Here is a 25,010-nt window from a genome sequence, read left to right on the forward strand (position 1 = left end):
AGAGTTGCTGACTTGTGCTTCCTTGCATACACACTAAAAACAACAACACACCAACGGTTATTGGCAATAGCTTTAACCACTCTGGTTCATGGGAGGCTTATACCTCCAGTAGTGGGAGGGTATAATGGGAATTTAAACACAAACATTCTGAACTTGTCATAGTGTTGACTCCCAGGAGTGGGTAGGATTGAGAGCCTGCCAGGGGCATAATTACTGATTATTGCAGTAGCAGTTTCCTATTCTGAAAAGCAGTGTGAGGCAGTGGCAAGAGAGTCACTGGGACTAGGACTTAGGCCAGACAGCACCTGCAGCATTCGAACCCGAGTGATGATAGAGAGAAACCATTACTGTGGTTTGGTGGAGAAACTGCTAGGCTAAGCCAGCATCAGGAACCCAGCTTCAGGTCCCTAGGGGATGGCTTGGACCAGTTACTAGGTCTCAAACTAATCTACCTCACAGGGTTGCTATGAGGATAAAATGGGAGGCAGGAAAGGTATGTAGGCAGCGCTGAACTCTTCAGAGAAAAGGCAGCATGTAAATGAAATAAAGAGTAATCATCCTATTTTTATCCATTAAGTGGTACTATAGCATTTGTACAAAAACACTAACAGCAGCAAAAAAGCACCTGTGTTCGTGCTGCCAATACCATTTGCTCAGTTTGCCACTATAATAGGAAGCACTGATTCCTCACATGAATTCGCCAGTAAGATCTGCAACAAAATGTTGTTGTCTGCTCCTGTTCGCTTTTCCAGCCAGCCACACCTTTCTCCATTACTGTATACTTCATTGCACTTCTTCAGCTTTCTGTTTTGTTCTGCCCAACGGTTGGTCACCATTCTGGGGCTACTGAGCATGCACAGCCTTCATTAGTCTGGTTTGACCGTTCCCCTTTAGGTTTCTTTTTCCCTAGCTTTCCCCCCCCCTGCATCTGCAACCCCCCAAGCCTACTGACACTCATCAGAAATAGAGGGAATTATATAAGAGGTGGTATGAAACTCACTAGCAGCAAAATGCATGCTGATACCATTTCCCCGTAGGATATAGGCAGATGTCCCCATCTTACGTCACAAAAATGCTCTTGACTCTGTCTACGTATCCAGGTGGAACAAGAGTAGATGAGTTAATGTATACCGTATATTAGGCTGCACCTGATACTTTATAGTACTACAGTGGTACCTCGGTTTATGAACACAATTGGTTCCAGAAGTCTGTTCATCAACTGAAGCGTTCATAAACTGAAGCGAACTTTCCCATTGAAAGTAATGGAAAGTGAATTAATCCATTCCAGATGGGTCCGCGGCGTTCGTAAACCAAAAATTCATAAACCGAGGTGTTCATAAACCGAGGTTCCACTGTAATCCTACATACACAGCCAAATATCTCAAACGTAATTGGGCATCATTGTCTTTTGATTCTGTGATCGCCCTAAGTTGCTGCAGGTGCAAAACCAGACCACCTCTCCTTTCTGGAGTTCTGGAGTTCAGAGGCGTGTTTATGTGACACTCTTTTCTATAGGGAATGAGTGAGATCATGGGTGGAAAATGTCCTGGCTTCACATGTGTTTTTGAGAAACCATGCTTTCTACTACACACACACACACACACACACACACACACACACACACATACTGGTGTATTAAAAATCATAATGCCCTCCCTTTCTGTGACAAGTAACAGCCAAGCTAGCTAACAAGTTCAAATTAAAACAATATAAAACAACAATGAGCATATGAAAAAGAATTGGAATATGAGCAGCTAGCTTAAAAAAGAAAGCAACAAAAAGCATCAGCGGAATGCCATTTGCTACAGAGTAGTCACTTGCCCTGTCTTCTTAAAGACAACTGAAATAGTGAAATTTGCTAGAAGTGATGGAGCCAGGACAGGTGCATCTTAAAAACCTACATAAGAGGCTCCACTGCACACTTACTTATTTCAGAATAACACAATTAGAATCTGGTGGCTCAAATTAAATTTGTGACCAAAGATGTGTGTGTTTTTGACAGGCACAGATATATCCCTGACTACCACTTTTATAGTAGTATTGTGTTCTTGAAAGAGCAGGGCCTCTAAAAATTACCTGAGCCTTCAGGTAAGGTACATGAGACAATTCTTGGTTCCCACCCCCTTCATCTACTCAGGGAAATATCAAAAAGATTAAGATACTCCCAGAACAAATGGAAAAATGAAGTTTGGCATATTAAAAGCACAGCATATCATGATTACTTGCAAACCATAACATTGAGAATGTTTATAGCTCCTTAAAAAACCTCAGGTCATGGAGTCTGGTTCTTAACATAAGCAAGCACTCAAGGAAATAGCATATAAAGGTGCAGGTGCTGGAAGTTCTCCATTCCCATCATGGGACAATCCGTAAATAATGTCAGGATTCAGAGAGAGCAAGAGTTGTCACATATGATGAGTTAGAATATGAGCTATAATTGGGCAAATTATGGTGGCAAGTAGTGACATTCGTTAAAGCAGTGGTGGAGGACTTTTTCAGCCTGAGGGCTGCATTTGCTTCTAAGGAGCCTTCCAGAGGCCACATACCAGTGGTGAGTAGGGTCAGATCCAAAGTGGGTTGGAGCAATGGGAAGCTTTGTACATTAGGCTTCATTGCAGCCATGTAAAAGTCAGAGGTACTGTATCTTCTGGCGTATAAGACTGGGCGTATAAGACAACCCCCGACTTTTCCAGTTAAAATATAGAGTTTGGGATATACCCACCCTATAAGAAATACGACCCGGTGTATAAGATGACCCCCGACTTTTGAGAAGGTTTTCCTGGGTTAAAAAGTAGTCTTATACGCAGGAATATACAGGATATATGCTTCTCTCCACCCAAGCAAGCAAAGAAACGTTATTTCAGTTCAAGGACACATTCCAGGCTGACAAAAGCACTCAAGAAGGATGCAGAGCAGGGTCACAGGGGAGTGTGACCTGGAGAGGTGGTGTGGTGTGCCTAGGAAGAGTCCAGGGGACCCAATGGAAGGTTGCATTTGTCCACTATAAATAATGGTTTGCATAATGTGACATGTGTTCTCATATGGAAGTAGTTGAGTGTATATAGCAATGCTTGGTATCGCTTGATAGATTGACTCAAATTTTAGGCAATTTCTAGTACAGTAGTTGTAGTAATAGCCATCATGTATTTACATAAGAACACAGGAAGCTGCCTTATTCAGAGTCAGACCCTTGGTTCATCTAACTCAGTACTGTCTACAATGGCTGGCAGCAGCTCTTCAGGATTTCAGACAAGGGATCTTTTTCAGCCCTAGCTGGATCTTCTGCATGCAAAGTGGATGCTCTACCTCTGAGCTACAGTCCTTTCTCAAATACACTTAATGAGTGCATAGTACAGCAGACATTTTGGCACCTGTGGCTGACCACAAAATGCTGTCCTCCTCCTAGTCAGGGAAGAAGGGATGGGTGAAGATCTACAACAGGAATGGGGTGGGGGGATAAAGACCTACGAGCCCTTTGGATCCTGCCACCTGAGGTGGTCACCTTAGCTTGCCTCATGGGTGCACCAGTCCTGTTGGTGGGCAACCTTATTTCTTATGTGGACTGCATTCTTTCAGGGGTAATATGTTGGTGGGTAGGGCTGCATGTTGGCAATGGGTGGGTCAGAGCCAAAAGTGGGCAAGGTCATCCCTTTATCTATTCCACTTGCTACTACCCCTTGTCTCTTTCACCATGCTGTGGGCTATGGAGTGGAAGGACGTACCATTCTTCCCATAAGTCTGAACTGATAGCTTATAAAGGGCTTTTGAAATTAGGCAAGGGCCACAGGTTTCCCAGCTCTGGTATACCCACACAGCCATGTGTATTTCAGAATTATATGATCATGATAAGCACAGATTAATTATTGGATTCAGAATCCGCCACTCTGCAATCTTTGCTGCCCAAAATTGCACTCAGAATTCACTGTCTGTAGTCCACTTCATGATCAGACTGGCCTTACTCCACTGACTCCTTCCCGCCCCCCCCCCCCCATTTACTATACTGTTGCTTTTTATTCCTTCACCAATCAGTCCTACAGGGAGATATATAGTAAGGTCAATGGGCCTATGGGCATTTCCAGATTACCTGTTTATTGAGCCTGATTTGTTTGCAGAGATATTAAATGACACTGGCTATTTAATGAGCATTCATTTTTATTTGCTCGCAGAGAGATTAGATGATGTTGCAAAAACCAAATGTTTATCCCACACATTTCAGTGCACTTACCCATCACTTTCCTTATAGGAAAAATTCTGATTTTTTTGTGAAGTGGGTTTGTTGTGCAAGCCCTCCCAGTCAACTGTAACTGTACAACCTGAATTTGCTGGGATGTAATTGAATCCTACCTGAAAGCAGTGACAGTCTTGCTGCGAAAATGTTAAGGTTGGCCAGCTAGCACTTGTGCAGACAACAAAAGCCCATTATTTAAAAGTGTTATATTTGCCTAGGCCTTATATATCTTCTGTTTTCTATACCCTAGCCCCCTCCCCTTAATTGTGATGTTTATCTTGACATTTCAGCATGGACATTTAATGGACAAGTGACTTAAAATTCTTCAAAGGGGGAACTGCATCATTTCCTTTGTTTACTTTTTTGGCTCCAAGGATCTGTTATGCAATGGAATAATGTTTAAAAGAGCGCACCATGATACAGGGGTGAAAGCTTCTCCACAGAAGACCCACAAGGGCTGAGATGCAATAAATTACAACAATAAATATATAGTCTGTATCAGCATAGACATCTTTAACACAAGCCTCTAGTTAGCTTGTAATGAAAATGCTAATATTTTGAATAACTGACTGGTTGTAATCAATTAAGAAGCTTGGGTTTTTGACAGAGCTCTCTTTTAGGTGAAAAGGTTTGTTTAATCTCCCACTAGAATTTGAATTAATGAAAGGGTTTTTTTTAAAAAAAAAAAATCTTCTCTCTGTGAACACAGAGGCATCTATTGGACTGTTACTAGTAGTTGTTCAGAGACCTGCAGGACTATCCGAAACCCATCTACTCAGATGTAAGTTCTACTTAGTTCAGTGGAACTTGGTTTCTGCTAAGTGTATTTAGAACAGCCAATTTTTAAAAATAGTGCAGGCTTGTTGTAGACATTGCTTTATGCCAGGTGTGGACCTCCAGGTGTTACTGGACTACAAATTCCATCATCCCTAGCTATCAGCCATGCTGGCTGGGGCTGATGGGAGCTACAGTCCAGCAACATCTGGCGGGTCACAGGTTAACTAACCCTATCCTTTCTTTAAAAGCATTATGTTGCCTTGGGGGCAAAAATCAAATGTTGCAAGGAGAAATTATTAATTTAAATTATTAATTTAATGACTATGCAGTTATGCATCAAAAAAATTCAACCTATATTTCCTCAGCAGTATTTGGAAGCCAGTCTATAGCTTAATGTGGTTCCTCTATCCTAAGCATTCAATGGGGCTGCAATTCCCATTAAGTTTAAATGAACTCACTCCCAGTAAGTATACTGAGTTATTTCCCTATCTTACTGTTAAATGTGTTTCCCAGCGCGGTGGGCGGGTGGGCGCCGCGCACAGCGCGGGTGCAATAGGCGCTGCTGCGCGGCAGGCGGGCGGGCAGGTGCAGCTGCGCGGCGGACCGGTCAGCCAGCGGGTGGGCGCAGCTTGCGGCACCCTCCTGGCGGGCCGGCGCCATGGTGCCCTGTGCCACCCAGCCTGCACGTAGGGCCGGGCCTGGATATCTCAACCCTTGATGAGAACTGTTGAATGTAAGAACTGACTCCACTGAGAAACTTCGTGTGTAGATCAGGCATCACCAAACTGCGGCCCTCCAGATGTTTTGGCCTACAACTCCCATGATCCCTAGCTAACAGGACCAGTGGTCGGGGAGGATGAGAATTGTAGTCCAAAACATCTGGAGGGCCGAATTTTGGGGGTGCCTGGTGTAAATGATAACCTGAGGTGACAGGAAATCTATAATGCTTCTGATAAGCATGAATGTGAATTAGCTTTCTGTACCAAGTAATATCCCAGTCTAAAACCCCAGGGAAGCCAGCCCAACTCAGCATTCACACCTTCCAAAATAACAGGGCTATAATCATGTTGCTAAACTTGATCCTATAGCAAAATTGTATGTATGATGTATTCTACAGGTATAAATATGTCTATGGCTGCCACTCTTATAATAGTGTTATTGAATTTGTCAACATAACTCAAAAGGTTCGATACAGAAGGAATGACATCTATCATTTTAGGCTAATATAGACTTATGCAAGCTTTGCAATTTCACAGGACTCTTCCTCAGGCTGAAATGAAAGGTATCATAGGAGCACACACATGCACACCCACATTCCACAAGAAATCTTTTTCGCCTGAGGCAGAAAAAAGGCACACAGTCCAGTTGGCATCATAAATAATCCAGATGCTATTCAATGAGAAGTTATTATGTGTAAAGGTGAGACCATTGAGAAGAATGGGAGCTGTAAATGCTTTTGAAGGAACTTCCATGGGAATTTGAGCAAGAGGAAAATCTGACCCAATGGGGTAATTTACTGTGGCTTGGGTTTTCATACTCAGTAACCTGCTGCATTATTTAATAATTAAAAACACCTGACTTCTTTTACTCTGGACCTAAGTGCTGGAGCTAAAAAGATCTGGGTCTAGACAGGACCTGGATAGTTAGTGTTCTACTTTCCTGCTTTGGGTTCCATAATGGCAGAAAGGGGAGATATAAATGTTCGAAATAGATTAAGAGAAAATGGGAGAGAGTATGATATCCTCAGACAACAGAAATTCATATAATAGGTGGCAATGGCAGGGATTTAATGCATAATCACAATATAATTCATGTATGTTGGGACATCTAAGCATGAATCCTCATCCCTCTGATAGGGTATGTATGAAAGAGACCTGCACCTAATCCTTATTTAACCAAGAAGTAGTGGGGGGGGGCCTCAGCCCTGATTATTGCTTTCATTTCAAACGGGGGGGGGGAGTATGAATTAACATTAAAAGGAAAATGCCTCTGAGCAGGTGCAGAGTGCTTTCTCCCCCAGCAAGAGACCACCAGCTCCCCTCCCAACCTCATGATTAAAGAGCAGGGCCACAGTAGAACAACATTCAGATAGGGCAAGTTTAAATGCCAGCATCTGCCTGCCTCTCTCCTTCTCTGCTTTCCCTCCCAAATAAATTCAAAGGATGAGCAGTTTGTGAGTGAGTTCAGTGGGCTTTTTCCTGAGCAAGTCCCTTTAAGAAAAGAGGGCAGGATGGGGTTGTTTTTTAGTCGGTATTTCAAATACAATCAACATTTTAATACCCCCCCCTAACCTTTTAAAAATACTTGCCAAGGAATTGTTCCTAGGAAGAAAAGGCCACAGATGAGTACAGTGTTTAAGTTTTCAGAGACTTAAGCCCTATTGAATTAAATGGGGTTTACTCCCAGGTAAGTGAGGTTAGGATAGCAGCCTAAAAAAATAGAGCAAAGCAGAATCCAAGATGTTCTTACCATGGGCGCAGCCAGAATTTTTGTTGGGTGGGGGATGCCTTTTGCTGGGGTGGGAAGAACCTCAGTTAGCTAAGTATGTATTTTTATTGATTTTTTTTATTGGGGGGGCAGCTGCCCGCCCCTCCCTGCCCTTCCCTTTTGCTACGCCCATGGTTCTTACTCGGATCCCCTTCGTTTCAATGGGGCTTGTGCAGGAGAACTTTCCTCTGGGTTGTGCTCTGATTGTGTAGTTCGCTGTGGTGCGAACTGCATTACATGCGCGCTCTAGAAAGAAACCCTATTCCCCCTCCACCCCGTTTCTTAAACTGCCAAATCCACTCTCCTTCTGAACTCTCTATAAAAACACTTTTCCCTGACTCCTTCTCCCTCCCCTTTATAACTTCAGGGTCCTAAAATAGCGTGCTGTTTTTCAAAGTCAACGGCATTTTTAGTGTCTCCCCCTGGTGCGTTTGCCCTCCGCTTTGTAAAGTCCTGCAGGATAGATCCGTTTTAACACACGACCACGCACAGGAAAGAATTTGAATAGTAGTTTTCGGGAAATGGTGGGGTGTTGTGTTTTGGGTTTTTTGTTTTGTTTTGTTTTTAATTTGGCTTCTGAATAGAGTCCTTTTGTGGCGTTTGTTCCCTAGCAACGCTTTCCTATAAAGATGGGAGAGAGCCAGTAAGTCAGCGCCCGCGCCTATGTGAGGCCCAGCAAAATGGCCGCTCTGAGGGCTTTTCCTGGAGCCTCGTTAGCCTTTGACACACACACACACACACACACAGGAATGAACTAGAACTGCTTGGTGAATTAGGTAGTTTCACGTTGTTGGGAATTCGTTTTTCACACACAAGAACATAAAACTACCTGATTTACTCCAGTTTATTCGCCTCGACTTATTATTTTTATTATTATTTTGCTTGCTTGCTCTGTGTGTTTGGGGGGGGGGAGATATAATTCTGACGGTTTCCGGTGACAGCCGTTCTAGGCCTACAAAGCGCTGCGCAAATCGGCCAGGGCCTCCGGGGGGAGGGAGGCAGGCAGCGAGAGAGGCGTGGCGCCGGATTTACAGCGCAGCGGAAGGCCGCGCGGCAAATCTTGGAAGCAAACGAGGCCACGGCGAAGCTCCACCCCAGCCTCGCTCTAGATTTACACCAGATGAAGTTGCAAAGCATTTTACTGTGGTTTGAGAGTGTGCGCACCAGCGCCTGTTAATTAAAAATGTCTCTCCCACGGCTGTGGATTCGCGCGAGAGGCTAAAAAGGAAGTGTCTGGCAATTTCCAGCGCAGCAGCAGTCAAGCAGAAGCGCGGAGGACCCTAGAAACTTGTGCCTCTAACTATGCGCTGAGAGAGGAAGGCGAATCTATCTAGCGGGAAGTTCTTCTGAGCATAGGAGCCAACTCCTACGAGCCGAGGGGGACCCCCCTATAAAATAGTTTAGGGCCCCCGCCCCCCAAAAGTTGATGGGCATTTCCAATCAAGTAGTGTGCACCATGTCATGTGATCGATTATGCGGGTTTACCTGCCCCCCCAAATATTCTACTCAAGTTGGCACCCCTGCTCCTGCGCAAGCCTCGTTTAAGTGAATGGGGGCTCATCACTTCTCCAAGGCGGGGCTTGCGCAGGAGAACGTCCCTCTTGCTCCGGGGTGGGGAGGAGGAGGCCATGCTTTTAAACAAGGACTCTCGGGTTGAAACCGGATTGAGGGCATAGGTGATTCCAAACTTCTTAGGCTCCCTTATTTTGATTTTCATAATCTGGGGCATGAAAAAAAATATCACGTGCACATCTGGGATTATGCTTAAAACCAAAGCAATCTCTCTTCCCCCACACCGCTTCCCTCTAGCTTCCTCCTTTCCCACACCGGAGAACATTTCCAAGTTCCTCATTCCCTCCACTCGCCGCCACACAACTCAGATCTCTCTCCCCACCCCCGCCCTCTTTCTCAGTAACTAAGATAACCGTACATTGGAAACACCCAGTTGGCAAAGATCTGCAATCTGTGTATAATCTGTCCCGTTCACAGAGATCCCCACCATAAAGACAGGAAGAGCGCTTAAAGGGCTTGCTCCTTTATTGTGGCAGGATCTTTGGCAGGCAATACAGTCCATTTCCTCGTACGCCGGAAGTGCTCCTTTCAAGTATTCCAGTCATTCCCCTTAACTTTATGGGAGTCTTTTGTTAGCTCAGTTTTATCAAGGGGCCTCCCACCCCCACCCCGCCATCCCGTGGGTAAAATCTGTCGGGAAGATCTCCTGCGCAAGTATGGCACTACAGCACTCTTTTGCCCGGCTGCCTTCATTTCAGTGAAGTTTGATAAAGGACGATTTCCCGGCGGGATACATAGATAGATCCTCCTGCTTATCTGTTCCCCACCCCCTTTTCTCGGCCAGGAAGGGCTGACCTAGAAAAGCTCCCCTCTACACTAAACGAGCAATGTCCAAAGCTGTTTCAGATTTCCCCCTTGCTGCTCCTCAGTAAATCCCCCCCCCACTCTGGACCCCGTTTCCGTGGAACTTACTTCTGAGTAAGTATATACTGTATGATGCTTCAGATGTCAGACCTGACTTCTACTTCTTCTTTCTCCCACCGTACGCAGAGCTTTGGGGCAGCCCAGCACCACTACTTAATATTTCGACTATTTTACAAATGATACAATTTATCTGGAATTTGCCACACTTTGCTTCTTAAAAGGAGAGAATTTAATTTCGAACCATTTGTACGGAAGCACGGGGGTGGGGCTGTTTCGTTTTTAGGGAACTGGAAGGTCTCCTGCGCAAGACCGCCGCTCCTTCCACAAAAAAGTAAAGAGAAGGCCACAAGGGCACTACATTTGTACAGGTTTCGTTCATCGCAGTCAAGCTTGTGTAGAAGAATTTCCCGAGCGGATTTCGATTCTAGTGTTAGAGTGCAACGAAAAGGAACGTTTTCGTACCTAGGCCATTATATATATATATGGTTTTGAAAGCCGACTTTTAAAGAGAACAACCATCAAACGTGAAGTCTTGTTCTTGAATTTTAAGGCAATAATATGATATAAACCTTCAACGCTTTTACGTCTGTAGTAATCTGCGGCAACCTTAAGTCTTTATTATTCTTATTTGAGTCTTTTAAATATTTAAACATCCAGCGTTGCAGACTGAAGGCACCAGTTGAATAAGAAACTCCGACTCCTCCACATGCAAAAATATCTGCAGTCCTCACCCACCCAATGTCACTTAAAATCAGCCAGCCTCTTATACAAACAGTTTTGGGCTGACAGAAATGTACATTCCTCTTTATTCAGGTGTTTCATACTTAATTATTTTCCTTTCTCTAAGATCCTCCGGTATTAATTAGCATTACTGTTCATACAAACAGACGTTTTGCCCCTTACATCAGGATATCACTTCCTTTTGCCTATCCTAAACCACCCCATCCTAAAACAGGATTTAATCTGGATCAGGAAGAGTTTGGCCCTATAATCTATTCTTCTAACAAACACTTATTTAGCTACATAAGCATTAACTGGCACTCCATTCACTCACTCAAACTACGAGAGATAGAGGGGTTCTGAACATGTGCAGGCTGCTTTTCTCTTCTCTGCGTGTAAACAATGGTATTCCTCACAAAACTACGATTTTAGGGCAGGACTTCCATTTCAGAGCAAGTATCCAAAAGACACATTTGCGCCCCGACACCACTCCACTTCTTATGTAAAGTAAACATGGAATTAAGTTAAACCCATTGGGTGTACTTCTGAATAAGGGAGGTTTTCCTGCGCCAGCCCTATTGACAATGTAAGGTCCTAGTCGCTTTGAGTCTCGGTTCTGGGAGAAAGGTGGGGTGGTAGTAGTAGTAGTAAAAACAACAACAACAACAACAACAACAACCTGTATTCAGATGGGCTTGGTCTGGGGTAAGAGTGTGTATAGGATTGCAACCTAAATGTGTGCTTCCGCTTCAATGTGGCTTGTAGAATAGGATTTCCTAGAGGATTGTGCCCAGTATGTTACCATTCAGGGGGATGCGTGAGGAAATTGGATTAATTTCCATTTATATAAATAACGTTTATTTCCAACAAATCTGATTACGATTGGCCGGCAATCTATGCAACAGTATAATATATCGGAGTGGGGGTGAAAAATGTAGGCAGAAGTTTTCCACTCCGTAAAAAAAAGTTCTCAATGCAGTTAGGTAGAAGTACTTAGCTTTCAGATAATTTTAACCCTGATTAGACCAAAATGCTTTAATTTCAGGAGTTTCGGATTACCTGTGCTCTATATATATTGGGTATGTTGACAGACCTAAACGAAAGTGCAGGGAAACGAATGACACAATGTCGTTCTCACACTTACGTGAGAAGTAAGATCCACTGGGACTATTGGCGGTGATGCAGCAGAAGGTCGAAGCTGTGCGGTTTTTTGCACCGTGTCTAAACGATGCAAGCAGAAGCTTAAACAGGTTATATTAACAGTAGCTGAAGGGTTTCGCCGCGCGTGGCACTAGGGTCTTCTGGAATGGTGTCTTTTGAAGTTCAGTCGAGTTACGCTAGAATAGTCTCTAGAATGAGATTGTAAACTCTAGATACGTTCTTCTTCTTCTGCGCTAACAACACCCACATGTGGTACGGAGAACTCAAAGGCACTTTTAATTGTCTCGTGTGAAAACATAGGTCATATGGGAAGTAGACCTCTGGTGGAAGCAGCATCTGAATCGTGCTCTTGCACAGTTTCCCGAACAGTTCGACCAGATTTCCAAAACCAGTTCAACCAAATAATTTTCCAGCCGGATTAGTGACCTCTGTGTTAAACACTTATCCTGGGAAGAGCATCCCCTCGAAAATCATAGAGCCTTACACCCATCTTTAAATGCCTCGCTCCTCTCTTACCTACGTAGGCGGATAATTTTGGTAGGACTTTACCTGTAGAACGTTAAGTTGGGACTTTATTGCTGAGATCGCGTAAGAATGGCTCGGAAGAGGAATGAGTCTCGCGACTCACCCGTAGATAACTATATCACTACCTCAGAGGGGCATCTAGCTGACCACTGTTGGAAACAGGGAGCAGGAAAGGACACCATTTTAGGTTAGTGGAGGCACACTTCAGATGCGGGACAGGAAACATAGCAAAGTTCAAAGACCTGCTTTCCTACGATTAAACTGCAAAAAAGCAAGACAAAACAACAGCAACCCAAGAGTGCATTTGAAGAGTATTTGTTGCGCGTGTGTGTATCTGTCTACCTATATATCTTCTGAGATATACAGTGCTCCTGAGAAATTATCACACGTAGCCTGAAATTAGGGCCTGGGGAAGGCAAATGCTCCCCGGCCTCTCTAAATGGCTCTCTAGAGAGCTGGCCCAGATGGACCTTTGCTCTGATCCACCCTTCCTTGGATTCTCAGCACATGTGCTCCGAGGCAAAAACATTAGAGGATCAGAAAGGCCGCAGTCCTCTATCCACTTACCTGGGAGTGTGCCCCCATTGTGTTCAGTGTGGAACTTCCTTTTCTAGTGAGCCTAGGCTCTCCTTTGCCGCTTTCATGGAACTAAGTTCCGTTTTAAAACTGTGCGGCTTCTTTCCTCCGAAGTCTGTTCCGGATCTGGATCTATGTGTGCCTCTTGGGTGTTCTTCCAAAACAGGGTAAAGCCTCGCTTGCATGCTGATGTGGTAGGAGTTTCCCCAAAACATCTTAATTTGGAGTTCTGATTCTGTCGTGTGAATCGAGAGAAAGGGGAAAGTGTCTGCTGCTTGATGGCCCCCCTAAAATGACTTGATTTCCGTCTCCCCCCCCCCCAACCTGCCCGTTCTGCTTTTCTAAGGCCCTGTAGCGGATATTTATACTCAGCAAAAAGGCAACGAACTGTGCCAGAAAGTTTATGCCTTGACATTTGGCAACAGTTCCAGATTGAGAGGAAGAGGTCAGGAAGTTTGGAAGGGGAGAAACACTGCAAGAAAACCACGCTTACCCTTCCACATTTTGTGCTAGACAAAATTGTGTGTTATTTCGTTTATTTCAGCTGGGTATTACCTATAGAATGATGTTCTGGATGGTATGCAACTAAATTTTACTCAGAGTAGGCCCACTGAATTGAATGAACATGACTAAGCGGGGCCCATTCATTTCAGTGGGTCTACTTGGAGTAAACTTTCTTTTCTGTAATGAGACTTGCTCCCAAATAATAATGCCAAGCCTTTAAAATCAGGAATGTGATCCCCAGGTTTCAGAAACGAGTGATACTGAAATCAGTGGCGCTTACCTTTGGGGATATTTACTGTAAAATGTTTTTTTTTGTTTTTGTTTCAATCAAAACTTACTTGGGATCGCCGGGTCTACCAGCAGGCTTACCCGGAAGCGAATGACACTGAAATCAATGGGATTTATTTCCAAACCTACATGCTTAATATTGGGGTTGTAAATCTATGAATGGATATTGGCCGCAATTAACAATTCACTCCGGAACAGTCCAATTAGCTAGAGCAGGGCTTTAAATAGATTGTGTATTGCAGCGCTGGTATTTGAATAACAACAGTAGCTAACGCGTCCGCACAGATTAATTCTAATAAATAAACATATCCATGGTTGACATACAGCTCACGGCCCACAACCCAGTTAAGCCCGAGGAGCTGGATTTCGGCAATTGGGGTGAACTCCTAGAACATAACCACATGTACACCACTAGTTTCAGTGGGACTTGCTCGCAGATGACTTCTGGAGAACGGCACCCTTAAACTGACTTGGGTAATAAGCACTTCCGCTAAAACTAGGTTTGTGATATTTGTTTGAATTGGGGGGAACTCTTACATTCTTAGGTTTCCTGGCTGCCAAAACTAAAACTTTTAAATGTAATTCCAAAGTAAGCGTAGCAGAGAATTGGAGATAAACCAAAATTCTACATAATTGCTGGGGGTGGGGGTCTACTCCATAGCTGTCAAGTTTTCCCTTTTCTAGCGAGCATAAGGGAATTTCCCTTAAAAACGGGAAACTTGACAGCTATGGTCTACTGCTCCAACTTTACTTTTTTCCTCTCTCCAGTCTGTTGCTTTCTGTTTATAGACGCTTGCTTTTTTTCGGACCATCCCAAAGAGAGAAAGTTAAGATCGGTCTTACCTGGAGCCGAGTCCCGCGTCTTTGCGAAGCGCAACATAAATGCATAATCGCAGGTCTTTGCAAAATGAAAACAAAAACACCACGCACACCCATGCTGGGCCAACTGAGGGTTATTCCCCCCCCCCGCACAGACACATGCCACATATGAGAGACAACGAATAGCAACTTTGGGCAGATTCAGTCTCTGAAACTCACGGTTCCCCTCCTCACACCTACCCAACCCCAATCTTCCTTGTTCTCTTTCTTTGGGGACTAGGTTCCTTCGTATTGAGGGGATGTTAACATATTTCTACAAATGTAATACAGCGTGAAAAGAGCAGTCTGTCTGTGTCTGTGGCTCTCTCTTCCCCGCCCCCTTTTAAAAGCAAGGCTTCTTGCTACAGATTATATGGATGGAAGCAATACTTGAGAAATTTAAGCGCATTACCTGTGTGTGTGTGTGTGTGTGTGTGTGTGTGTGTGTGTGTGTGTGTGTGTGTCCTTTCTGGGGTCACACCCCAACCACCACATCTCATGGTTTGTTAATCCGACTCTTCGCATAATAAAGTTTTAAATAATGTTTGTGCGCTCGGTCACACATACAGTACACATCTAAGGCGATATTAGAAAGTTTACTCTGACGCCTTCCTAAGCATCCAGATACATTTTTTTAAAAATGTTATTGGCAGATGCCAATCGGAAGTAAAGGATCACTTTACTTTGAACTTTCGTTTATGTAGGATCGCGGCCCTCCGACAATTCCCATTGCTGTTAAAGGGATTAGTTGTTCCGCACACAACCAAGAGCAGCTGGTTGTTGAATACCAGCCGTCGATGACAACCAATAAGAACGATATTGCATTAGACTATTGGCATCCTTATCCTAAACTCATTTATTTGAGGGAAAGTCTCTCATCACTGATTTCAGTAAAAGGGATGCAAACTTTATGGACAGATACTATGGGGTATACGCAGGAGTGTGAACTTGGAAGTTCCATTGGAATAAATAACATTTATTTGCGAGTAGATAGCTTTAAAGTTTGTGTGCGCACGCGTATGTGTGTAAGGTAGATAACTATTACCTAATGGAAATGATTAATATGTCTTAGACACAAAATTAGAGTGATACCGCAGAGAACATCCACAATAACTTCCTTTGTTCCTTAAATTAAGTTCGTTAGTCACTCAAAAGTTTATTCCATACGTAATCCACACTATCACTCTCCCCAAGCTCCCGTGGATTTTCTTGACAGTTAAACGCCACCCGTTTCCACTGAATTTACTCTTAAGAAAATGAGATTAACCCCCTACAACCTTCAGACCCATTGGCTTGCATCTAAGCTAGCCAATGTAGCAACCCTATTGCCAGCAATACTGTAATATACTGAAGTTGTTCGGTGATGGGAATATTTCGATTTGTATCTCAGGGTGGTATTCAACTAAGTTTTTGCCCACACAAGACCCACTGAAACGAATGAGCATGACTAAGTTAGGTCCATTTATTTCAATACGTCTACTCTGAGTAAAACCTAGTTGAATACCACCCCCAGTTTCGGATCTAGGTTTTATCTCTACTCTAATTTCGACTATACTCTCTGGGAATCTTACTCCTAAAGGGTGAACATCTTGGTTCCCAGGCAGCTCAAATTATTAAATGTATGATACCTCCCTCAATTCCCTGGTTTTTCTTTATTTGGGTTCCTTTTTGTAACTCACACAGGCTTTTAACTTTACAAGAGATCTCTAACTGGTTTACTAACTGCTAAGATTATAAATGCAGCTTGGAACTGTGTTTTTAAAGTTAGGTCTAGTTTCTGGTCCGGGAGTATTAGGTACATGTGTAAATTGTTTTGCTTCCCTTCAGAGAAGGAATTTTCTCACTCTCCCCTCCCATCCCTCCTTTCCTCCACTTACTTAAAAAAAGGGGGGGGCTCTTTTAAAAAAAACTCTAAACGGTAGCATTCATAACCCTGGGTTAGCACAGGAAATGGAGAAAGGTAGATTTCTTCTTGTTTCTTTTCTTTTTTTCTTTTTTGCCCCATAAAGGTTACAAAAACATATTTGATTTAAAACAAAATAAAGTTTTCAAATGCAGGACTCTCCCCGCCCATCTCCCCCACCACCACCACCACCCTCAGAAGTAAAGTTTCTTTCATAACCTGTAACAGGCTGGTGCAAATTAATCTTTTGTCCAAGTTTGTTTTCTGTGCCCTGGTCCTGGGGTTTTTGATTTTTTAATATAGAAATAATAAAAGTGTGTACGATGTTCTTGAGTTGTAAATTAACAACAGCAAATGTTAGGAGTTGGAGGAATCCTGAGAGGCGTATTTGAGGCTACCACGAGGTAGACTCATAAAATCTACCACCATTCGCATAGCTGCCAAGTTATCCCTTTTTTTAAGGGATTTTCCCTTATGCTGAATAGGCTTCCTCGCGAGAAAAGGGAAAACTTGGCAGCTATGCATTCGCCCTTTAAAACTATTCAATCCACAACGTGGAATTCAATGGCTTGACCCACGCCTCTCTAATTTAAGCACCTCTGCTTCCGAGTACAGATAGAGAAATGAATGAAACTTTCTACTAAATAAATGCTCTTAGGAGGTCAGTGTTAAACCGACCCCCTGTATACACGTTTTCTTGCAAGTAACATTTCAGTGACTCTTCAAGGACACCCACGCCTTGAACGAAGCTATCGCCTCTGTTCAAAACCTTTTCCACTGGAAATCCACTAGGGCTCACGATTCAGCTCCCAGCCCATCCAAAGTAGCCCTTGGCTAACCAATCAGACTACTCAGTAGGATTTGGGTGTTGGCTTTAGGATTACAGCCTAAACTCACTGACTTGAAAGTCACATACATTGTAATCAGAGGGACTTAACTTGCTATCAAATGCTGTTGGCCAAAGTGTTCCTTTCAATTAAAGTCATTTGGGCTTAATCCTGTATCCGATTTCAAAATAGCTGTCCTTTGAAGGCTTAGAAGTCATCCTGCTGAGCGTCTGTGGTACTGAAGTAGCTTTAAAGTAGATGAAACTATTTGTGGGACCCACTCTAGAATCGAACCAAAAGTTTTCCAAAGCTGGATAACAGGCAATGAGTCTATTATGTTCGAAGACTGTTGACCTACTGGCAAAGTGCCTATGCAGGGGGACCAGCTTTGCCCCACATATTAGGCCCTTAAACTAGATGTAGATGTAGATATAGGTAGGTAGGTAGGTAGGTAGGTAGAGGAGGCAGGTAAGGGGGCCCTGCTTATCTGGGTGGGGTGTCTTACTGCCCAAGCTCTCCCTCTGCAGCTGCCTGTGAAAGCTTGGAATCTTTTTTAAAAAGAAAAGGCTACTTGCTACTTGTCATAAACTCATTTTCCCCCCACCCCGAAAGCTATAGGGATACAAGCCTAGCCCTGAAACACTTTTCCGGTGAAATAGGACTCACACAAAATTTGGACCCCAGAGATTTTACCATTCAGCCAGAAGATAAAATTGAGAGAGAGAAATACTTTGTTTTAAAGGAGTTACGTCTGCTGCACATTGAATAAATTTACTGGATTTTTCTCTCTCTCCAAAAGGAATTGTTTTCAGCATGCAAAACATCAAACCGAAGGTTAACGTGTGAACATGGGATTTGGCAATAAATTTCCATAAGAAATGTTCCACTACCACCACCACCACCAATCGAAAACAATGAATATGGTTTTGAGCAGTCCACTGCAGTCTACTTTAATAATAAAAATAATAATGGAAGAAGCCCGTTCAGCTGGTTGGCTATAGACATTCCATTTATTTTGTAGATATATCACAGGTCTTTAAAGCCATTTAAGCAATTAATGGAACAGAATATCATTTTATCTTTGAAATCTACTACCTGAGCTAACTGTATTTGTCTAACGTACTCCATCCAGTCCACAAACCAGAACATAGTACTACAACCCCAAACTCAAGCATTTAGAGCTATAAAGTCCCATTGATATAACTCCAGGTACTCCAGTTTAAATGGGTTGATGACTGGGAAGTTTGGAGGTCTATTTGGTGACCGCTACCTCATAGCTGTAATCTTGTTGAAGTCCCTGTTGTTCTTAGTAAATTCCCCTTTAGAAATATTGAGGATTGGGGGAAACTCTGTTCCTTTTGCTTAAGTCTTTTCCGAGCATAAATGCATCTCCGTTTGGTATCTAATTTTCAATAATAATAATAATAATTTAATTATTGGTATATACTTCCTTTAAGGAAATAGTATCCCCAAACCAGGCAAAATGATTGTTTCCCTCCGATATAGAATCATCCAAATGGACCTGGTATTTAGCCTCCCGCAAGAGAATGCGAGGAGTTGCCCTGCATGGCAGTGCATATTTTTTAAAGAGGAGAAGGAGAAGAAATGAAAATTAATGCACCCCTGGGTAAAACTCCAGTAGTTGAGAAGGCAAATGACTTTTGCAGGTCTTCTTGTGTGGTTTACTTCGCTGGGGAATCCCTCAAAGCCCTGGGTTCTACTTCAGGGTAACTCTCCTGAAGTCATTTTGGTATGAATTTATATACTCCAGAAAATTATATACTCGGCTGCTGACATGCCTCATAATTATTTATAGGAGGTGCCTGAGGATTTTCCAATAATATATTTATTACAGGTAAAACATGGACAATTTATCTTGCAAAACACTGAACAGGTGTTTCCTTTCAATTAATGTTCAGTAAATTTCATCGCTATTTAATTTTTTTAACCCCTTCCCCAAGAACAGCTAAAAAATGTCTGTTTATCCATTGCTTGTCTAAACCGCCCCATCAGTCAACAAGCTGGCCTTTCCACAATGCCTTTAAATAATCTCTCTCACATTTTTTTCTTTCGCTCTAAAATCTAGATAGCGCCCCCCCCCAAACAGAATGATTTTTTTTTTAAAAAAAAACACCCAGTAATTTCTGGAATACCATAAAACAGGACGCATGCTTGATTTCCAGTTTTAATTACACTGGGGGGCTTTTTCATCCCGGAAGGGGGTGGGCGTCTCTAAGTCTTGAATACATATATATGAAATTAGGAAAATTAAACAAGAGGTTGATTTAAGGAATTATTTTTGTGTTGTGATTCCCCCCTCCCCAATATTGCTCTAGAGATTCAAAGTAATGACACCAAAGTGATGCAGCGATACAGGAAAAGCCTATAGTTGTAAGTAAAATCAAGTTGAATTCGGATCTCATTGAAGGCCATAATAATTCTGCAGCTGACCACACAACTTACCCCAAATGCCACCACGATTCATTTTGCATACTATGGCTACCAAATAGTGGGAGAACGATCCAGACAACGTTAAACACACTTGAAGGTTCCACCCGTTTCAATGGGAGTGTGAGGCACTAGTTTAACTCTCCGACTGAAACGTTTTAAGTTTGACTTGGGGTGCTTAAGGCTGCAGACTCTCTTGGAGGTAAATCCCATGGAACTTGCTACTACTTACTGCTGAATAAACATGCATAGCATCCGGCTATAACATTTCTTTATTTCTTTCGTCCCAGAGGAAAGAGAATCTCGAGGTAGATGGGATGGAGGCAGTGATCTAGATATTGGTTTCAGGTGTTTGTTTGTTTTTTAAACCTTCAAGCGCAAAAGAACTTTAGTCTGCCTAATCCTCTATCTATGCCCCTGAATCCATGTGCCACCCACAAAATCAACTGACTATATTTTCTGTTTCCTTTTTGACTCCCTGCCTCTATCACAACACTAAACATATTTTACTCTGAAGTAGGTTTCCTTGGTCTCAAAGGAACTTACTTCCAAATAAGTACTCTTAATATTGCATTCTCTTTATCTTTCTCTCTCTGGCTTCTTTTAATTATTTTTAAAAACCTGTACCAGTCTCTCTAACTGTCTTTCCTTCAATCTCTTCCTATTCATTTTTGCCTCTCGTCACGATCCTTCACCCATCTCAGATCTGTTCTGCTACCTACCAGCATAGCACCTTGGTGTGCAACACAGAGACACACATCATCTCCATCCTTTTGAGAAAATTACTTGAGGAAAATTACAACCTTCTTTTGGACGTGACGTTGTTGCTGATCTTGGGCTAATTTTCTTCATGGCCCAGAATTATGATCTAGAAGGATGAGTGGTTTTCTCAAGGAGAGCAACCGCTTAATCGAAGCCCTTCTGTCCTCGCAGAATGTACCTTTCTCCTGCACCAGTATTGAACAATTATTCCGTGCTGCATTTTGGACCAAGGGTGTTGGACAACCCTTGGTGTGAGAGCTCGGGGTCCTTTTCACCCTCTCTGTCTCTCTCTAGTGCCGGAAAGGTTATGGAGCTGTGTCCAGTTTAAACCTCTGTCAAACACTTCCTGCTCTGCTAGAAGGGAAACTGAACCCACCGCGTTGTAAAAGACGAATTTACGATAGGGCATTGTGTGAGATCCTTGACAGAGACAGACAGCTCGATCTGCAAGACTGTTAAGCCGAAGCTCATTGGGATATTTTAGTCGTTTCAGGCCTATTGGGCACGCCCTACGGCCTTAAATCTACTTACTTGGAAGTAAATCCCACTGAGATAAGTGGACATAAACTCTCACATGAATATACTTAGGGTCTTGGGTTGTCAGCCTACACGCCACAGCGGTTGGCTTGGACATAACTGCTCCGGAGCAAATGCGCTGTGAGATGATGTAGTGGGATCATTGATTGAAACATACAAGGCTTCGGCTTAACTGGATTGGATCTGGAGCATCAAAAAGGTTGAGAAGGAAGAGGGGATGGAGGGAGACGTGCGCTGATATGTTCAAGACACCCCTTGGGCTCCCCCCCCTAAACACCCTCCTTTTCCACAGGCAGTAAATTCAAGGCTATAAAAATCAGAGAAAGCTAATGTAAGTTTTATTCAACTATTTAACCGTCTCAAGTCTAACGCCTTCTGTAAGGAAACAAAGAGGATCACTACCGGATTGGACATTTTACAAGGGTAGTAAAATTAAAGTGCGTGTATATGGCGGGGAGGGAAGGGGGCGAGAGAGAGGAGTGTGTTGATTTCAGCGATGCAACTCAGCCTCCCCCCCCCCCAACCTCCATTGCTTTCAAAACAAACCGGGCTATCGCGGTAAAAACCTTGCAGATCATCGATCTGTTTATCTGAATCTTGAAATGCACTCATATAGACGAACAAAACATTTAAACCTAGAGCTTGTCTTTCTGTATATGTGTCTATATACATGCATACCATATATATGGAGAGAGAGAAAGAGAGAGAGAGATCTGCCTATACACATATGCATATGTGGCGAGACTTGGTTTTTTTAAAAAATTATAAGCTTATCATATGGTTTGGCCTTCACTTACAGGCGATAGATTTCACTCAGGCATGCATATTGCACATGCAGATACACACACACACACACCCCGAGGCATATATAATACACATGCGACAGTGTTTAATATATAATGCACACAGACATTACTCTATACACACCCTTGACAGTTACGTTTAACCAGGGAAAGGAAGGCAACAAGATCAGGAAGTCATCCGATACAAAAAAGGGGGGGAATAGTCTACTAATATTTTTACTTCCAATCCACAATCCACCCATAACGATCATCGCCATCTCCCGTACATACATTTCAAAGCCCTCCATTGTAACCCTTGCGAAAGGTATCACCCCCCCTTTAGAAAACTTTAGAGGAAAGCCAGCGCAATTTATATTGCCTTCCCCCCCCATCAGCTGAACAACACGGGCACCTCGAAGGAGAGTGAGCGGAGTCTAGAATTACACAGTTTATAGATGTGGGGGGTGGGGGACGCGCCGGGGGGGGGGCGGTGCATGGAAAGAGAGAATTTCCCCCAGAAGAGTATTAGTGAAGGCAAAGAGAGGGCAAAACACAGCATTTTTCTTTCATGATTCAGAAGGGGATTTAAAAAAAGAAGGGGGGGAAGGAGAGAGGAGGGGGGACCTATTAACCCCCCACCCCCACGCCACCTCCTCCCCTCCCCACCCCACCCGCGTTTGCACTGTACGTTTCGCGCTTTCTGAACTCCCGACGTTTTGCAACATTGCATCAACATAACACAATCCATCCTTGATATGGAATGCAGAGGGCGGTTTGACAGCCCAGCGCAACCCCCTCCGCTAGGATTGATTTACGCCTGCCCTGACGCTTTATCAGCCTCACGAAAAAAGTTTGACCAATCATTTTGCTGGAAGCTCCCAACCCGGCAGTCCCGACTGTACTTTTTCTTGGCTAGGAAGTTGATGCTGGAGGAGAAAAGGGGGTTAAAGGCAGAGTGTCGCCTGTGGTTTCTTTCTTTTTCTTTTCCCCCCTTCTTCTTCTTCTTTTTTTTACAGCTTCCCCTCTATATACCCTAATACCTCTAGAGCCTGCTTAACTACAGATCTACTCCTCTCTCTTTTTTTTTTATTATTGCTTGCTTGTTTTGCTTGCTTTTTCCCCTTCACTGAACCGTGGGGCTCGTATGATGTCCAAGAATGTCCATTTCTGGAACTCTTAGCAATTATTATGTCGACTCCATTATAAGTCATGACAGCGAAGACTCTCCCGCCGCCAAATTCTCTTCCGGGCAGTATTCAAACTCCAGACAAACTAGCCACAGTGAACACCTCGAGTTCCCCTCCTGTAGTTTCCAGCCCAAATCATCCGTTTTCAGCGCTTCCTGGACGCCACTGACGCCACACACGGCTGCTACCCTTCCTTCGGTCTACCATCCTTACATCCAGCATCAAAACATCCCTACCTCCGAGAGCAGGTATCTACGGAGCTGGCTGGACCCCGTGCCCCGAGCAGAGAGCATAGCAGCCGGGCAGGGACCAGTTAAAACAGAGCCGCTGCTGGGACACCCCGGGGAGATCCGTAAACAGGGGACACAGGAGTACCATTTAGAAACTTCTGCTGGAAGGGAAGGGATCGCTTCCAATCAAAGGCCCAGCTTCGAGGACAATAAAGTTTGCGAAGGAAGCGAGGACAAAAGCAGGCCAGATCAAAGTAAGTTATAAAAAGTGAGGAAGTGAACAGCATAAAAACCTAAGAGGGGGTGTCATAAAACGGCACAATGGGCGAGGGAAGCTTAAAAAAAAACAGGTCTTAAAAGAGAAATCTCTCCCTTCCCCCAGCCCTACTACGCCACCACCACCCCCAAATAAAATCCCACTAGCGCTGTTCTAGCATTGGAGGGAGGTGGGGGTAGGGGTGTCAAAGATTCATTTGCTGCTTATTGCGATATGTATTTATTTTTAAGTCCACGGAATATCATGCAAAAGGGGGGGATGAGTTTCGATCTTCCTCTCCCAGTGGTTTTAAGAAGGGCAAGTGAAAATATTTGTCTTCACTATATAGGAAAATGAGCAGCGGGGGAAAGTGAACCGGGAAAGATCGGCGTGTGTGTGTGTGTGTCCGTCCGTCTGCCTGTCTGTCTCTGCGGTTCTTATCCATAAGTTATACTCGAAGCAGGGCCATTAAAATGAATGGACGCCCGTCGTTCATGTCCATTATTTCCAATGGATCTACTCTGAGTAGGGCTATCGTGGATCTGTGGATGCGGGAGGGGGGCGAGACCTGGGGAAATATACTTGTTTTGTTTTTTAAAGGGGCCGAAAGAAGTTCACGTGGAGGAGTAAGGAGGGGGCTATGTTACTCTGTGCCCTTGTTTACCTTGAAAGACCCCCGGTTCCCCCCCCCGCCACTCTTTCTTCTGTCACTCTCTCTCTCTCTCCCTGATTGTTGATTGTTGTTTGTTTATGAAATGCACCCGACATGCGTATGAATATTTCAGAGCCCAAAGCCGCCGCCCTCTCCCCCCCTTCAACAAAACAGTAAAATGGGGAACGAGCTTAATTGGGTCTTTTATTTCCTAAAGGGGAACAGACTGGCAAACTCTTAAACTTAATCGTGTGCTTCATTTTGCAACCTGGTGGTGGGTGGTGGCTATTATCTCCCTTTCCTGCTCCACCACCCCACCCCTACGCGGAAAAAAATATATATATAGCGAAAAGGGTTTGGCGAGGGATGGAGGTACAATAAAATATAATAGGAATCATCTTTGCCTCTTACGTATTCTTCAAGGTAAAGAAACAGGATGCTCTGAAGGCTGTCGCCACCGCCTTTCCCCCTGTGTGAGACGTTTCAAATAGCCGAATAGCTCGATTCAGTATGTTGGTTGGTGGAGAAAGTATGACTTAGATGGTTTAAAATCTCAGTGCAAGTCATTCATCCGAGGCGATGGCTTCCTGGGATTTTTGCGGGGGGCGGGGGGTGGTGAATGCAATCTATCGATTTGTCACTATCTTTTCTCAACTGATTTTTTATTTTTAATGCTTTATTATTATTATTATGTTTAAAATGTAAGTTCCCAGTCCGGAACTACAGGCGGAGTAGGGGCTGAAACAGCGAGAATTTTGAACGGGCATTTGGCTGTTGGTGCAGTTCTGTATGTGTTCGTAGCATTTCACCCAGCCTTGCACGGTGGGAGGGGGGCGAATAAGGGATTTTTTTGTCTACTGTATTTG

The 25,010-nt window shown here is 43.7% G+C and overlaps 1 protein-coding gene across 4 annotated transcripts in view; it reads left to right on the plus strand.

Moving 5' to 3' along the window:
• HOXB9 (homeobox B9) overlaps positions 1 to 25,010 on the plus strand; it is a 39,861-nt gene that overhangs the window by 9,228 nt on the left and 5,623 nt on the right. For 2 of the 4 annotated variants that reach the window (XM_035135585.2, XM_035135587.2), the window contains exon 1: positions 22,498 to 23,490. The exons of the other annotated variants lie outside the window; for them this stretch is intronic. In XM_035135585.2, coding sequence (XP_034991476.1) covers positions 22,977 to 23,490 — 514 coding nt within the window. In that variant the 5' untranslated portion in view covers positions 22,498 to 22,976. Of the gene's footprint in view, positions 1 to 22,497; positions 23,491 to 25,010 lie in introns of those variants that run through there. 4 annotated transcript variants of the gene reach the window in all.

Source organism: Zootoca vivipara, chromosome 13 (genome assembly GCF_963506605.1).
Source record: "Zootoca vivipara chromosome 13, rZooViv1.1, whole genome shotgun sequence".
NCBI classification, from domain to species: Eukaryota; Metazoa; Chordata; class Lepidosauria; order Squamata; family Lacertidae; genus Zootoca; species Zootoca vivipara.